General features: G+C 39.2%; 1 protein-coding gene across 1 annotated transcript in view; it reads left to right on the top strand.

The window, feature by feature from the left end:
- The window catches only part of Mtpbeta (mitochondrial trifunctional protein beta subunit), a 100,801-nt gene that overhangs the window by 10,200 nt on the left and 74,292 nt on the right, over nt 1-16,309 (top strand). The window contains exon 5 of the mRNA XM_068228035.1: nt 472-646. Coding sequence (XP_068084136.1) covers nt 472-646 — 175 coding nt within the window. The remainder of the gene's footprint in view (nt 1-471; nt 647-16,309) is intronic.

Below are 16,309 nucleotides of genomic sequence, written 5' to 3'. Positions count from 1 at the left end.
CATCACCCCACCTAAGGGAGCTTATTCACCCGAAGCCGTTGGCCCCTTTAGGGAGTAAGGTTATTTACCACCACCGAACACTCGGCGTTAGCAGTTTTACAGGTGGGTGCCAGACCAGCTAACTCTCCTCCTTTCACATTCCGGACTTGAAAAATTCCCGTATATGAAACAAAGACAGCACTACTGCCCAGTGTGCGACATATGACACAGGCATTTTCTCGGAATTTACATGTTGAATAAATAAAATTAAAGCTTTTCTGGGATCTTCGTATGTACATTATCCAATGCTCAAAGTTACAAGTTGATTCTCAAAAAATAAAACCTGAACATAACTCTTAGAACTGCTTTTTTACAAATTCTTTGTTAATGTATGCAGTCCCTTTCCCAGTACTGTACTGTACCGTACCATTCCTTCCCTTTCCAGGATATTCTGTACCTTTGTAACTAATATTATTATCCATCTGTGTGCAGTTACCTGCGGTTGCAGAGTTCTCATCTGGTGAAACTATGGGCCATTCTGGTGACAGACTTGCTGCAGCTTTTGGCATCACTCGCAAGGAACAAGATGAATATGCTATGAGATCCCATTCCTTGGCACAACAGGCCCAAGAAAAGGGGTATCTTACAGATATTGCTCCTTTTAAAGGTAAGCACTGGAAAAACTTACATTTAATAGAATTTTGAGGAACCTGTAATTATTCTGTTATGCAAGGAAGTGTTTAATACAGATAGACATACGTTAAAAATCTGCATTCATACCGTTAGTAGATACTGTATTTTTGGATTTTTAGCATATTTTTACCTCAGAAAATGAGGCAGAAAAAATGAGAACTTAATGTTGAATGTAAAATACCAAAGTGTAACTTCACTACCTTTTTGGTATATTCGTTTGGCAATAGCTGGGATAGAGTTGTCCTCTTTCAAAGAGAAAGTTTGTTCCTCTTCATGAAAAGTGCACCCTCTGCTTGATTTAAATTTTACCGGGCGAGTTGGCCATGCGGTTAGGGGCGCGCAGCTTGCATTCAGGAGATAGTGGGTTTGAACTCTGCTGTCAGCAGCCCTGAAAAAAAAAATTTCTGTGGTTTCCCATTTTCACACGAGGTTGTACCTTAAATAAGGCTACGGCTGCTTCCTTCCCACTCCTAGACATTGCCTGTCCCATCGTCGCCATAAGACCTGCGTCGGTGCAACGTAAAGCAACTAGTTAAAAAAAAAAAAAAAAAAAAAAAAAAACACTTTGAAATTTGAGAGACCGAGTGAGTTGACCATGCGGTTAGGACACACAGGTGTGAGCTTGAAATTCAGATGGTAGTAGGTTCGAATCCCACCATTGGCAGCCCTGAAAATGGTTTTCTGAGGTTTCCCATTTTCACACCAGGAAAATAAACTGTGAGATTCCCTTATTGCTTTTCTTTTCAATTTCTGGCCCCTTTAACTCTAATAACATTTCTTGCAGAACTGAATAGCAATTATTTCTTAATCTGGTTACACATTTTAATTTTTTTTTACATTTCTGGATACTGGCCTTCTTTACTCCGAAAAATGTAAGGCTGTCTTTGTGGTACACTGCAGTTGTCTTTTTCTTTATGCCATTAGCAAACATGTGATGTCTCTACACAAAACTTCCATGCTGCAGGAAGTGATCACTCTTAATTTGGACTGTGAGTTGTAACTCCAGTCTTTCTTACCGAATGTTAACCACTGTTCACTTACGTAAACTTGATTGCTCAGAGACCCGTATATGTGATATGCCAAGTGTGGCTCTCCCACGTGGTTAGTACTAGCATATTAGCAAAGTGTGTATAGACCAACACTATGTTGCTTGCCATGCAGTCCTGTTACTGCAGTGTTGCAGCCTCTGCTTCTCGGTCACCGCCTGTAAACTGCTGATCAGGGGTCTGTTCCACGAACGAACTTTGTAACTTTTCACTTTGCACTTTTCAGTTCAGATTTTGTTCCATCACTTTTCAGATTTAGCTTGCAAAGTGAAAAGTGAAAAGTTACTAATCTTTTCACTTTTCAAGCCTGTTATGTTTCTCCATTGGTTCAGAAATGCAAAGTGCAAAGAAATGAAGTGGAAAGTTTTCATAAATCTTGCAAAGAGATGATTCCCTTTTCATCTGTTAATTAACAAGTATGTATTATTTATTTATTTATTTATTTTATACCTTTGTATGTGGCGAAGTTAGGGCTCACGGCCCTCTCTTACACTTAACCACTACGTACAGTACATAATCATATACTTTGGTAAAATAACATTAGCAGACCCTAGGATCTACCTAAATTTATGCAGTAATATTATAACAGATTATAATTATTTTTAATGTTTAATATTATCTAGCCTGTCTACATCTACATAACCTAACAATAGTTCTAAATCACGCTTGCACTCATACACACTAACATTCATACAAGCTGGTCACGTATTTAAGAGGAAATCTCGACAAGACCGTTTAAATGAGACTTGTTGAAGTGCTATTACATATACTGACAGGGAGTGTGTTCCATAGCCTTGCCCCAGACACTTGGAAAGAGTGGCTGTATACAGATGAATGATTAACTGGTATCATAAGGGTAGAAGTCGATCTGGTATTATGTCCATGGAGATTTGAGAGGAAGTTAAAATGTGACGATAGGTATTCAGGTGTAGATTCGTTCAGAAGTCAAAAAATTAGTGTCGCACTATGTAAATTCTTCAGTTGATCAATTATCAGCCAGGATAGCTTCTCATAATAAGGGGAAATATGTGTCCTAAAGTTCAAAGAAAATATAAATCATATGCAAGAGTTCATTGCCCTTTGAAGTTTCATAGTTTGTTCTGCAGCTGCATCGGTTAATACGACATCACAGTAATAAATTATTGGAAAAATGAGGTTTTGAATAAGTTTTATTTTCATGCTGTATGGAAGAATGGATTGTTTCATTTTTACGGGGTGAAGAGATGCATATACTTTTCTGCAGACACTTGTTATATGGTCATTCCAGTTTAATGTGTCATTCATGACAACATCTAGGTTTTTTACAGACTTCTTAAAAGGTATAGCTTCACCACAGTGCATGAGGTTAGGCTGTTGTATGATGTTTAGCGTATTTAAAAGTCTAGATTGTCCTATTATGATTGCTTGCGTTTTCTTCGGGTTAATTAATAGGCAGTTCTCTTTAGCATACGAGCTAATTGAATTTAAAGTCAAGTTCATGTGGTGCATTGCTTTGTCAATGTCGGGGACCTAGTTTCTCGGCGTAGAATTTTGTTTAGTGATATAAACACGTTACTTTAGTTAGCATTAAGTGAGGACAGTGATGAAGAATCCAGTAAGAGAACGTACAAAGACGAGATTAATTTTCGTAACCTCACTTCGACGGACTTTCGCAAGTGATTTCGTATTACCCCAACACAGGTCGACTATATTCTTGAAATGATTGGTCATTTATTGAAACATGCAACAAAAAGAAGTCAATTCCTTTCCGAAAAAGGACAAATTCTTGTATTCTTATATATGTACATTGGTTAGTAAATAGTGCCCAGCTGCACGGTGTAGCACCAATGCATGGGACATCAAAATCAATTATTTGCAGAACTGTTACCAAAGTCGTAGATGTTATAGTAAATTTAATATTTCCTAACAGTATGTTGGTCTGATAATCCACCCAATATAGCGATGGAATTTCTAATGAAGGGTGAATTTCCTTCTATGTGTGGATGTGTTGACGGTAGCCTACTCTCGTTAACATTGATGTGTGTCATCATTTGAGAGGTTATCTTTAAAGTTTTCAAAAAGGATGTCACGTTTCTCCTTGACAACTTCCAGCACAGCCAGTTTCTTGTAATACTAACCTTTATTTCCCATGATAAAAACTTATACGGTACCACAATTATACCGTCAAGTTTGCCGTGAAAAGTAAAACATTAAAATCATATAGTATTAGGCCTATACAGTTTGTTCATGGAATAAACTCGTTCCGATCACTCATTCGCAAAGACTTTTCACTTTGCGAAGAGATTGAAAAGTACAACCTAGTAGTGATGGGTCGTTCATGAACGAACTGACTCTTTTGAATGACTCATTGGAGAGAGCTAGCTCTCTCATTGAGAGTCGACTCTTGTAAGAGCTAGCTCCCTCCTTGCTCCTTGAGAGCTAGTACGAGCCGACTCTTTTATCAACGGTAATTCTAAATTCCCATGGAAGGAATTAGATATTTTTTCCACCAATAGAGCATATAAAAAATCAGATCAAAAATTAGATGTATGGCTTTTCAGGCGTTTGCACCCCCTGTGGGTGGGGGCGGTAGAATAACACCCACGGTATCCCCTGCCTGTCGTAAGAGGCGACTAAAAGGGGCCTCAGGGGCTCTGAACTTTGGAGCGTGGGTTGGCGACCACGGGGCCCTCAGCTGAGTTCTGGCATTGCTTCCACTTACTTGTGACAGGCTCCTCACCTTCATCTATCCTATCCGACCTCCCTTGGTCAACACTTGTTCTTTTCCGACCCCGACGCTATTAGGTATGCGAGGGCTAGGGAGTCTTTCATTTTCATGCCCTTTGCGGCCCTTGTCTTCCTTTGGCCGATACCTTCATTTTTCGAAGTGTCGGACCCCGTTCTTTTTTTCTCTCTGATTAGTGTTACATAGAGGATGGTTGCCTAGTTGTACTTCCTCTTAAAACAATAACCACCACCACCACCTTTCAGGCGTTTGCTCTATTAACCAGCATTTCGTCTTAGGCCTGACACTAGACTCGTCAGTCTGACTGACTGATTTTGATCTGATTTTTGATATGCTCTATTGGTGGAAAAATATCTAATTCCCTCCATGGGAATTTAGAATTACCATTTGGAATTGCTAGGTGGGCATTAATTCCATTGTGGAGTTTTATCTCCCGTATGCAGTTATCAGACTGTGCCACATAAGAGGCTTCTGATAAGTTCACCTGCATACACCCCAGCATAAGTGGGTAGGGTCTGACGCATCCCACTCTGACGAGTCTAGTGTCAGGCCTAAGATGAAATGCTGGTTAATAGAGAAAACGCCTGAAAAGCCATACATCTAATTTTTTATCTCTTTTATCGACTGCGACTCCATGAAAGAGCTGGCTCGTCACATCGACTCTCGTTCATTTCTGGCCAACACCATGCTTCAGATAATCACGTGACATACAGAAACCGCTTTCGTCCAGCCTCTTCCCACAGTCAGTCAGTCAGTCAGTCAGTCCCTCTTTGAGTGAGTCAGTCAGTGCACTGAATGCAGTGGTTGTGGTGTCTGGTATGTCTGTTAGGTACATTATTTGTGCCATACTTCTGACAACTTGCTGAAACAATAAAATGAAATAAACATGTTATAGAGCAATACTTACCAGTTCACTTCCTGTATGCACCCACAATTTATGAAGGATGTACTGTAGATCCAGTAGGTTTCAAGAGCAAATAAAAGTTCAGGTTAACTATCCTCAACTAAAACACGAACAGTCACTATCCAGAATACTGAATATACCACCCGGCAAGTAAAAACGGCGTAGTTTTATTCTGTCTGAAATAATTAAGAAATACTCTGACAAATCCTCACCTGTTTTGTAGTTATGAATCAACATATTGCCAAAATTATTCGGTTTTACGGCACAGTGGATAAAATGACATACCGTAGTTTTAAATCGAATGAAGGGAAATAGAAAATAACGCTAATTTTGGCTTTAAAATATAGGCTAAATAACTCGTGCCAAAGTGTATACCGCAGTATATTTTCAAATAATTATTTATTAACGTGTAGTCGTGTAAGGAGCCCGACTCCTTAGCTGGATGGTCAGCATCGAGGCCTTCGGTGCAGAGGGTCCCGGATTCGATTCTCGGCCAAGTCGGGGATCTTTATCCCTTCTGATTCATTCTTCTGGCTTGGGAACGAGTGTTTGTTTGTCCCAACACTCTCCTTTTCATATTCAGACAACACACCACACTACCAACCACCACAGAAACACGCAATATTGATTACATCCTCCGCATAAGGTTAGCGTCAGGAAGGGCATCCGGCCGTAAAACAGGGCTGGGCGGGCTGAGTGGCTCAGACGCTTGAGGCGCTGGTCTACTGAGCCCAACTTGGCAGGTTCAATCCTGGCTTAGTCCGGTAGTATTTGAAGGTGCTGAAATACGTTAGCCTCATGTCGGTAGATTTACTGTCACGTAAAAGAACTTCTGCGGGGCTAAATTCTGGTGTCCCCGAAAATCGTAAAAGTAGTTAGTGGGACGTAAAGCCAATACCATTATTATCTATATATATATAAAATAAGAGTTTTGTCTGTACATTGCTCAGAATTTGAAAATAATGGTATTTCTGTATCGGTCATGTCCATAGTAACAAGAAAATGCACTTTTTACTTTTCCGTAATTTCTGTCTGTCTGTCTGTATGTATGTATGTACAAGCATCACGAGGAAATGGTTGAAGAGAATTTAATGAAAATCGGTATGGGAAGTCGGGGGATGAGCCTCTACAATCTAGGCTATAAATTATTTTACTCACGCTGAGTGAAATGGTAGTTTAGGGGAAGGCCTAAAATTGAATTCTCAACTATTTATATTATTAGTGGTCTAATGAAAATCGGTATGTGAAGTCGGGGGATGAGCCGCTACAATCTAGGCTATAAATCATTTTACTCACGCTGAGTGAAATGGTAGTTTAGGGGAAGGCCTAAAATTTAATTCTCAACTATTTATGTTATTAGTGGTCGTATTTTAAAGAAAATGGGTATGCAAAGTTGGGGAATAAATTGCTACAATCTAGGCTATCAATAATTGTATTCACGCTGAGAAAAATGGTAGTTTAGGGGAAGGCCTCAAATTTTACTTCCCAAATATTGTTATTAGTAGTTCTATCTTGATGAAAATCGGTATGCAAAGTCAGGAAATAAGTAGCTATAGTCTACGCTGTAAATTATTTTATTCACGCTGAGTGAAATGGTAGTTTAGGGGAAGGCCTAAAATGTAATTCTCAAATATTTCTTATTAGAAGTGTAGTCGATGAATGCTAGATAACTAAGGTTATATAGTATTAAATTTCGTATTATTCATGTCTTATACATTGTTACCATACTGGCTATGATCACCAAGATATTCATGAATTTGGATTTTTGTTACCAAGTCCATATCAGCGCTGAGTAACAAGAAAATCGGTAAACAGTATTTAATGAAAATCGGTATGTATAGTCGGAGAATAAGAAACTACAGTTTACGGTACAAAATATTTTACAAATCACAGAGTCGAAAGAAAACCAAATGTGTAGGCCTACAATATAGAAAGCTCATAACATTGATCAACAATAACATTACATTGACCATTGTTTGTCGTGATGTGCTTTGTGCCTTCTGTTGCCCCTCATCTCCGGTAGATAGGATTACTGCTGCGTACAGAGTATTTATTATTTTATTTCCGTTGCACCGACATAGATAGGTTTTTGGCGACGATGCGATAGGAAAGGGCTAGGAGTGCCTTAGGCCTTAAGGTACAGGCCCAGCATTTGACTGGTGTGAAAGTGGGAAACCACGGAATACCATCTTCAGCGCTGCCGACAATGGAGTTCGAATCCACTATCTCTCGGATGCAAGCTCACAGCTGCGCACCAATAACCACACGGTCAACTCACCCAGTCGGACAGACTGTAACAGCCTGCCTGAATAATGATGGGAAGTAGCTGGGGAGTTAGATAACTTTCTTCTTTAGCATGCCATTCCCCTGGTTTATAAATTTTCTGATACTACTGGTACGTAACACACTGGATCATCATAGCATCGGGGCTATTCAGTCCCTACTCTGAGGCACTGATTCGAATGAACAGTGTGCATATTTAGCAGAATAATGACAGATGAGTGTTCATGGCAATCTGCGGCCTGGTCATCCCAGCTCTGGAACTTTGGACTATTAGATTGGCACCGCAATCTAACCGCAGCACTGTTCATTAAAAGTGATAAGACGTGCGGCTTTCCATTTCATCGAGTATTTTATATGATAGCATTGCTTTCAATCGCTATATTCATACTTATGTTTTTGTAATGACCTATGTTGATTTCAGTTAGGAAAACCACAAAGTCAGTCTTTCTGAGAATCCCGTAGCGAAGCACGGGTACATCAGCTAGTTTATTATAAAACGGCCAAATCCACATGTGCGAAACAGTTCGCAGCCGCGACCCCACAAGTGTGGGAAAAGCGGTAGAACAAGAAATAGTGTAATCATGTAAGGAGTGCTAATATATATACTATGCAATCGTTCTTGAAAAAAAAAAATAATAGAAGAGTGTGACATACTGTACGGGAAAAAAAGAAAAAAAATACTGTGTGTACCGTACTAAGAGATTTTATACATGGTGATATGTATATTTGTGCTGATCGCATTTAATCAGTTATGTTTCCTACGCTGCATTATTGAATGAAAGAATCTGTTGTTCCAACGCGAGCGAAAAACTTTCTGTAGCTCCAGTCGATAAAGGATATTCTGATATCTGTTGAGTGAAATGTAAACTACGTGAACAGGAACAGAGACTCATCTTAACTCTTAGAGTGACGGGGAGCGCTATTGCGCTCCTCTGTAGCCTAGCGAAAAGTGCCAGGCGCGCTCCGTGTTGCAGCTGTCTACGTAAGTCGTTATAGTTTGCACATATCTGACAGATGGCAGCTCCAGTAGGCATCACTCTGTAGTAGATACTACATAGTTTCTAAATCTACCACCAGAATCTCTGTGCGACATGTTGTGTTGATATGATTTTTTTATATTTCAGCTGTTTGGCGCCTACCTGTAGACCATGTGTTCGTAATAATGGCGGCTAGTCTCGTATTGTGTTTGAAATCGATGACGATTTGGTACAGTATATTGATTATTTGAGTGACGATTCTGATTATATTGAGTCAGGCGATGATTCAGATGATACTGAGAGTAATAATAATGCCGGTAACGTTTCAAACAATGACGATGGTGGTTATGTTATCCAACTTACTCGTGTGACAGTGATGCATGTAATTTCCGATAAAGACGGTAATGATTGTGACGGGAATAATGATGGAATTGACGGTGACGGTAATGACGATGATGACCAGATTCCCGATTTTCGTAAAATTCAGTTCGATCACGACGTGCAATTTTAGCCCTAGATGCTAGACCAAATCAGTATTTTAATCCATTTTCACAAGAACTATTACTCTTAAAACAATGATATTTTACAAACTAGTAAACAATGCATCAGTATGCACGGGAATAACAAATTTAGGTGAATACGATGAAAATATTAGGATATACTGAGATCCAAATTTGAATTTTAAAATTTTTCCAAAATTGCATGAACAGATTAAATTTTTTCCTCGGAAGTATGGATTATTTTCGTGATGTTAATGTAATGAGTGAAGAGGGGGATCAATTAGCTACAAGAAAATGTAAACTACAATGAGATCTTGAAAAGTGAGGATAGGATATGCTTTTATCTTCGGTGCTGCATATTAGGCATTTTCTCTCTGGCATTCTTAGCAACCACGGCAGTAAGGGAGCCGGCACTAAGAGGGTTAATACGTCCCGACGGTGGATTCCATCTTGCAAGACATCATTTTAAGAAGAATAGAACTTAGGAAAAGTAATATTAGGTGTCATCCATTAACACTGTATATTTGTGATATGTTTCTTCGTTACTGTATATAAAGATTTAACATGGGATGAATTGCCAATGTGGCCAGCAGTGTATATAGCATTTGTTTTATTTCCAGAGGAGTAGCGTTCAAAACTGGACATTGTGTTGCCATCTGTTGTGCGAAAGGTGAACTATCTCATTCCTACAAATATAAACGGAAGGCATGAGCAATCTACAGAATGTAAAATAACACTTTTTGGGTTATCATGAATAAATAACTCAGTCTTAGTATAAACTATAGCAACTTACAACGCATTACATTTTTAAACAATTATTTATTAACGTGTAAGTAGTGCCAGTATGTCGAAAATATGTCTCGTTACAGTGCATTCAGTCTTGAAAGACATCATTTTTAGAAGAATTTAACTTAAGTAATATTAGATGTCATCCATTCATACTGTATATTTGTGATACATTTCTTTGTTACTGTATATAAAGCTTTATCGTTAGATTAATTGCCAGTGTTGCCAGTAGTGCATATATTAGTTGTCATTTTATTTCAAGAGTAGCGTTCTAAACTGGACATTGTATTGCCATCTGATATGGAAAGTGTAAACTATTTGTGCTATCTCGTTCGTTTCCGGAAGTCATACAGAGCGGCCGGAAGTCATAAAGAGCCGTCTGCCCTAAACCGGAAGAATGAATGAACGAACGAACCTGAAGGCGGAGAGCGCCGACTTCCTCGGCTCGCTCCAACCTACCCGCTCTCAAGAGTTGACTCTTTTGAACGACTCTCAGTTAGGAGCGGGAGCGAATGAGCTAGCTCCCACAAAAGAGCTAGTTCGACCCATCACTACAACCTAGATCATGGTGGAACAGAAAGACTTTGCACTTTTCAATTCTTGCAAAGTGCAAAGTTGAAAAGTTGCAAAGTTCGTTCGTGGAACAGGCCCCAGCTCTTGAAACAGCATTTTGCAAAAAAAAAAAATTAGAAAAATGCACAGACAGATGACAGAAAACTTCTAAATAATTTTGGGGTGGGGGGGGAGGGAAATTATCTGAACTTTTATTTTCCCCACTAAATTTCCATTTCAAAATTGATGGTGGTAAAATTACTTACGTAATATGGTATTCCAGTTGAACAGAGAGGAGAGATTGCCAAGATAAGAGATTGGCAAAAAGGAGTGGCTTTTAACAATGATTGCCACCATCCTTATTCTATCCGTTGCTGATAACGGCTGTAGTTGAAATTTTGGGCCCATGTGTCAAAGCAGGTCGCAACAAAGATCTAAAGAATACTCCAGAAGCGACGTGCATCTGTTGTCTCTCCAGTGAGGTGCTAGAAGTGGATGGAGATCAGTGACCTACAAGTCCAATCCAGAAGCTCCCTGGATAAGGGTGAGGTGGGGGAAGGAGTTCAGTCAGTCATTGATCTTCATTTATAGGTGGGCCGGCACAAGGTTGCACTTGACAGTAGTAAGTCATGTTGGCACCACTACAAAAATCAAATGAAGAACGTCACCCGTCAGTCAGAATCACCAATCTACTACTTTTAATGTCAGATACAGTTCCACATTTTATTCACGTTAATTCATATTTAATTCCGCGTAGTGCTTATAAATTTGTATTTGCTTACACAAATATGAACATTTTTAAAAAATTATAAGGTTTAAGCGAGCCACAAAATAAATACGAACTATTTTCAGTTGATTGTTTTTGGCAATATGGGTAGTATAGTGGTGCCATCTATAAGTAGCTTGACTACTGTATTGAAGTGTTGCCGTTTTGTCTGTCGCCGCTGGCACGTGGTCGGGTGTGATTCGCGCGTTTATGAAAGTTTTGTTTTCATTGTGATATAATTGTGAAATTTTATTTTAACGAATGCAGTGCAATGTCTTGGAAATGACAACATGGTCTTAAAGTGCGAAGTGGAGTGTCCCTTAATAGTCAGGCAGTAGAATTAGTGCGGAGAATTCGTGAGTTTTACGAGTGGGGGAGGAAATTCGTAAGCTTGTATAGCCGTCTCTCTGTTCCTGCAGATCATGTTGTGGAACGCATATGTCAAACATTAGGGCTTTCAAAGCGTTCTGTTATTCAGAGAGGGTTTGGCCTCCAGGAACAGAAGGACAAAGGGATTGGGGAACATAGCAGTAGCGGAAACGGGGCTGATAGTAGTGACTTGTTTCACAGCACTCCGGGAAAGAAACTAATTAAGCCAACTCCTATAACAGGAATTATTATATCCAAGGGCCCCCTGCTCAACATAACCGAAGATTTCTACATTTCTTTGGACCAATACGCTAACCCCAATCATAACATTAATGATATTACAGAGAAAACCAGCATCATTTTTGATAAAGCCATTCCGGCATTAAAGAATGATTACCTCAAAATAGTAAACACATGCTCCAACAAACCAACGAATCACAAGCCCGACCCCGCCCCCACTTCCCCAACGGCCACTCCTTCCCCTCCACCTACATCCCCCTCCACAGCTAATATGAGCCCCAGACGCACTCGCAGTAGAACACAACAAGCCTTCAAACACATTGGCACAAGACCTCCACAACAACTATAGTAAGTACTCTTTCTATACACACACCAGGCATTCCTTCATACACACACCACCGGTATACTTATATTAGCTTATCTTTACAGACTACAACCACAAATGTAGACGAGAGAGGTGTTGCCACCAACTGCTTCTAAATTCAAACTCAAGACCTGCAGTTTACTATATTAAAACTTACCAGAGTACATCACAAGTTGGAATATATAACAGAATAAAATTTCTTCATGACAAAGGTCCATATCAATATGACGCATACCAGCTTCAGAACATTCTCGAAGATTACCTCACACAGCTAAAATCAACATAACATAGAAGCAAAGGAACCACACAGAAGATAGAAGAATGGAATCTATGTAACATGAAGAAAAAAAAATTTAACAAGTGTCTACCTATACATACCAAATTTTAATGTGTTAAAACTTTTTTAAGTGTTTTATATTGTGGCCCATATGTTTTAATATGTTCTACATACTCATGTTCTAACTTATTGTAACTTTATACCTTGACTATAGATATTTTAATTTCATGCTACTGTATACATTTCCATCCCCCATTAGACATCCGGATGTCTAATACAATAACAACTTGTGAATTGTCTAATGGCTGGAAACAAATCATGTACTAGCTGATGATGGCCGTTAAGAGCCGAAACCGGTACCAGTTTAATCTATTTAAAATAAATTGTGTATTGATTGGTGGAAAAACACATTTCTTATGTATACTTTCTTATCTATACTAAGAACTCTCAGAGCGACAGATATGGATAATTTGTTTATCCTGGCAAACTTAGGGACAGCTGTCCCTGCCTTACTTGACCGGTAACAGAATTAGATTGATAAATAATGAATTACAAACCATTAAAAATGATCTTTCATAAACTAAACTATGTAAAACTACAGTAGAACCTCGATAATTAAAAATCGGTCAATTCAAAATGCCGCCTAATTCGAAGAATCTCTTGTTTCCGGAAACACGAGGTACTGTTTTGCATGTTACTTAAATTGTTTAATTCGAAATATGGATAGTTGGTAATTTAAAGAACGTCGGTCCCAGTATTAAAATTAAGACTTTTAATTCGAAATTGTCGTCCATTTTGTGAAAAATAATATTTTACGGCGTAATTTGAATGAAAAATTCTCTGCATCTCGATAGAATGTCTTCCGGAACATGCAGGGGTATCTTTCCGAAATTTGACCTTGTGTGCCTACAGCGTGCTTCAGAGTTGTCAAGTTCTAGTGAAATCATAGTTCTTTTCAGTGTTGCCAATTTAGTGGATAGTGGATTTTTTGGCGGAACTCTAGATTTATTATAGCAGAATTTAGTGTTTTGTCCATTTTATGTTTTGTAAAAATTTGTATTCCAGTCTTTCTCTGAGCTATTCCATATTTCTTGTCAGGAGCTAGCAGTCACGTGAGGAAAACATGTTAGGCCTATTTGGATTTGATGTTATGAGCTCATGGTGTCATAAATTTATAAAGCCGTGTATACACTTGAGCATTCGCCCCGAATGAGCATGCGTTGCAGATTCGGGAGCGCACAAGCACGACCCGCATGCCAATCTGTTGAGCAAGTTTCCACCTCGTGCAGACCGAGAACACTCTGTTTAGGTGTAGTGTAGTGTTTTGCCTGACCTCAGGCTACAATGGTGAATCGAAAATTGATCGTTGCCAGTGAGTGTTATATGTATTTATTGCATTACTTGGAAACAAAAAGGAGAAAGCGGTGGTGGCAAAGAAAACTGTATGAAGAGAGATGCAATGCTCAATTGTTAAAAACGATCGGACATGAAACAGATGACAATGTTAAAAATTTTACAAGAATGCCATCCGAGGACTTTGGATATTATCAGGGCTACAATTGAGAGAGAAGACACAACATTTAGGAAAGCCATATCTGCTGAGGAACGCCTAGCTGTGACACTGCGATTTCTGGCTACAGGAGACTCTTACGCGAGTCTGGAGTACCTCTTCAAAATTTCGAAAGGAGCCATTGGCAGAATCATACTTGAAGTTTGCCAAGCCATTGTAGCCTCGTTAAGGGATTATGTCATTGATCTCAAAAGTTCGGGTAGTTTAGTTTTATTTATTTATTCTGTTTAACACAGCTGCAAGAACAAAGAAACACTGCAAGACTTAAAACTGTTCAAGTCATGATGCTTCTTTTCATTCCTGCCTATTCCCTCTGGTAGGAACCCTTGAGGCTTTCAATTTTCTTGTGGCACTCACCTTTTGGAAATTGCGTGAGGGCAGCAATTTCACTCCAAGCATTGTCCTTTTTTAAGGTATTGTAATAGAACTCGTCCTTGGGATACTTGTGGTAGTACTCCGGGAGGATAGGAGAATTATCCTGGGACAATTCCATTTCAACTGGAAATTATCTTTCACACTCTTCCTTCACTTCACTTGCACGAGATCATATATGCATAGTGGAAACGGTCAGCTCATACTGTTCGGGCTACCCCACTCGTCATGAACTGTCCACACTGAACACAAACAGAGCATGTGCTCACTTTGAGGTACCAACAACATTCAGATTGGGCTGAGGCATGCAAATCCATTCGGTTTGCCCTGTACTCATCTGAGCAAAATTGGGCAAACTCATGCTCATTCGGGGCGAATGCTCAAGTGTATACGCGGCTTAACGCGTATGAAAGGGCACTTACTCTTAGTTGATGAATGACGACAGATAATGAAACTGAAGCTGTGAGAGAGTAGCATTTATATTTATGCTATGAAGGAACACAGTTTAATGAACTGACCTGTTCTTTGTGTGGCCCCTGAAGTAGGGGATTCATCTAGTTTTCAACCGGATCTAAAACGCAAGTTTTAGCTCGTGGGCAGGGGGTTAATCCTGGTGAAATTCACAGATCAGGTGAGTGCAGACATCTGCTTTTATTCTTCTTGTTTTCGAATAGGTCTACTATGGACCACGTTAAGTATCATTCATTTACGGTTCTTCCTCTTTCGATCGGCCCAGTACTTCTTCATCCTTTCGGAGTGGGCTTCTTTACGTTCTCGTGACCAGTTGTTGCCGGTCCGTTTTTTTCTACTTTGATCTTTGAATCCCTTAATTTTGTTGATGATTTTTCTGTATTCCTGTCTGTTGTACACTGCCTGCTGTGATATATTATTTTCCTCCATATCCTCCTTGACCCCTTTAAGCCAGCTAGTTTGTGTCTTCCTGTTCTCCATGTATTCCAGAATTCGCTTGGCTGTTCTCTCTGGTGGCATTCTTTTAATGTGTCCGTAGAAGCAGAGTCTTCTCTTCTTGAAGGATGTTGTGATTTTTTCGGTCCTTTTGTATAGTTCCTCATTTGGTCGCAGTCTAAATTCTTGACCCACTTTCCTGGGCCCTAGTATCTTCCTCAAGATCTTCCTTTCTGTCTTTTCAATGTTTTCTAGTAAGCCCTTCCTGTTCAGTGGAATACATTCGATCGCATATAGACTCTCTGGTTTGATGACAGTGTTGTAATGTCTGATTTTTGCAGTGAATGAAACTGATTTTTTATTGTAGACATTTCGACATAACTGGTATGCTGCTTCCATCTTTCTTGCCCTTTCCTGTAATGCTATTCCTGGTAGTCCTGTTGGGGTTATCCATTCCCCTAGATATTTAAACTTCTGTACTCTTTTAATTGTTCCATATTTGGTGACAATATTTTGTGTCGGATCCTTTTTGTCCTGAATCATTAGTTCCGTCTTTTCGAAGGATATCTGAAGTCCCGTCTTTACAGCAGTCTCTTGAAGTGTTTCAATTTGTACCTTGGCTGTTTCAGTGTCTTCTGCCAGTATTGCCATATCATCTGCGAATGCTAGACAGTCAATTTTGACTCCAGATCTTTCCAGTGATATTCCATTTTTCACCCCTAATTCCATCAGTCTCTTCCTCCACTCTCTGACCACTTTTTCAAGTATAACATTAAACAGAAGTGGTGACATCCCGTCCCCTTGTCAGACACCTGTTTCGATCTTGAATGGTTTTGACAACATACCCATAAACTTATTATTATTATTATTATTATTATTATAACTCATTATTATTGCTCATTATTTGAGACCGGATTTCTTGGAAGAATTTTAGCGGATTTTTAGTAGTATTTAGCGGATCTTAAAAATATATGTTGGGAACACTGGTTCTTTTGTATTC

Source organism: Anabrus simplex, chromosome 6 (assembly GCF_040414725.1).
Source record: "Anabrus simplex isolate iqAnaSimp1 chromosome 6, ASM4041472v1, whole genome shotgun sequence".
Lineage (NCBI taxonomy): Eukaryota > Metazoa > Arthropoda > Insecta > Orthoptera > Tettigoniidae > Anabrus > Anabrus simplex.
Note: the sequence above shows the minus strand (reverse complement) of the source record. Positions and strands in the feature narration are given on the sequence as shown.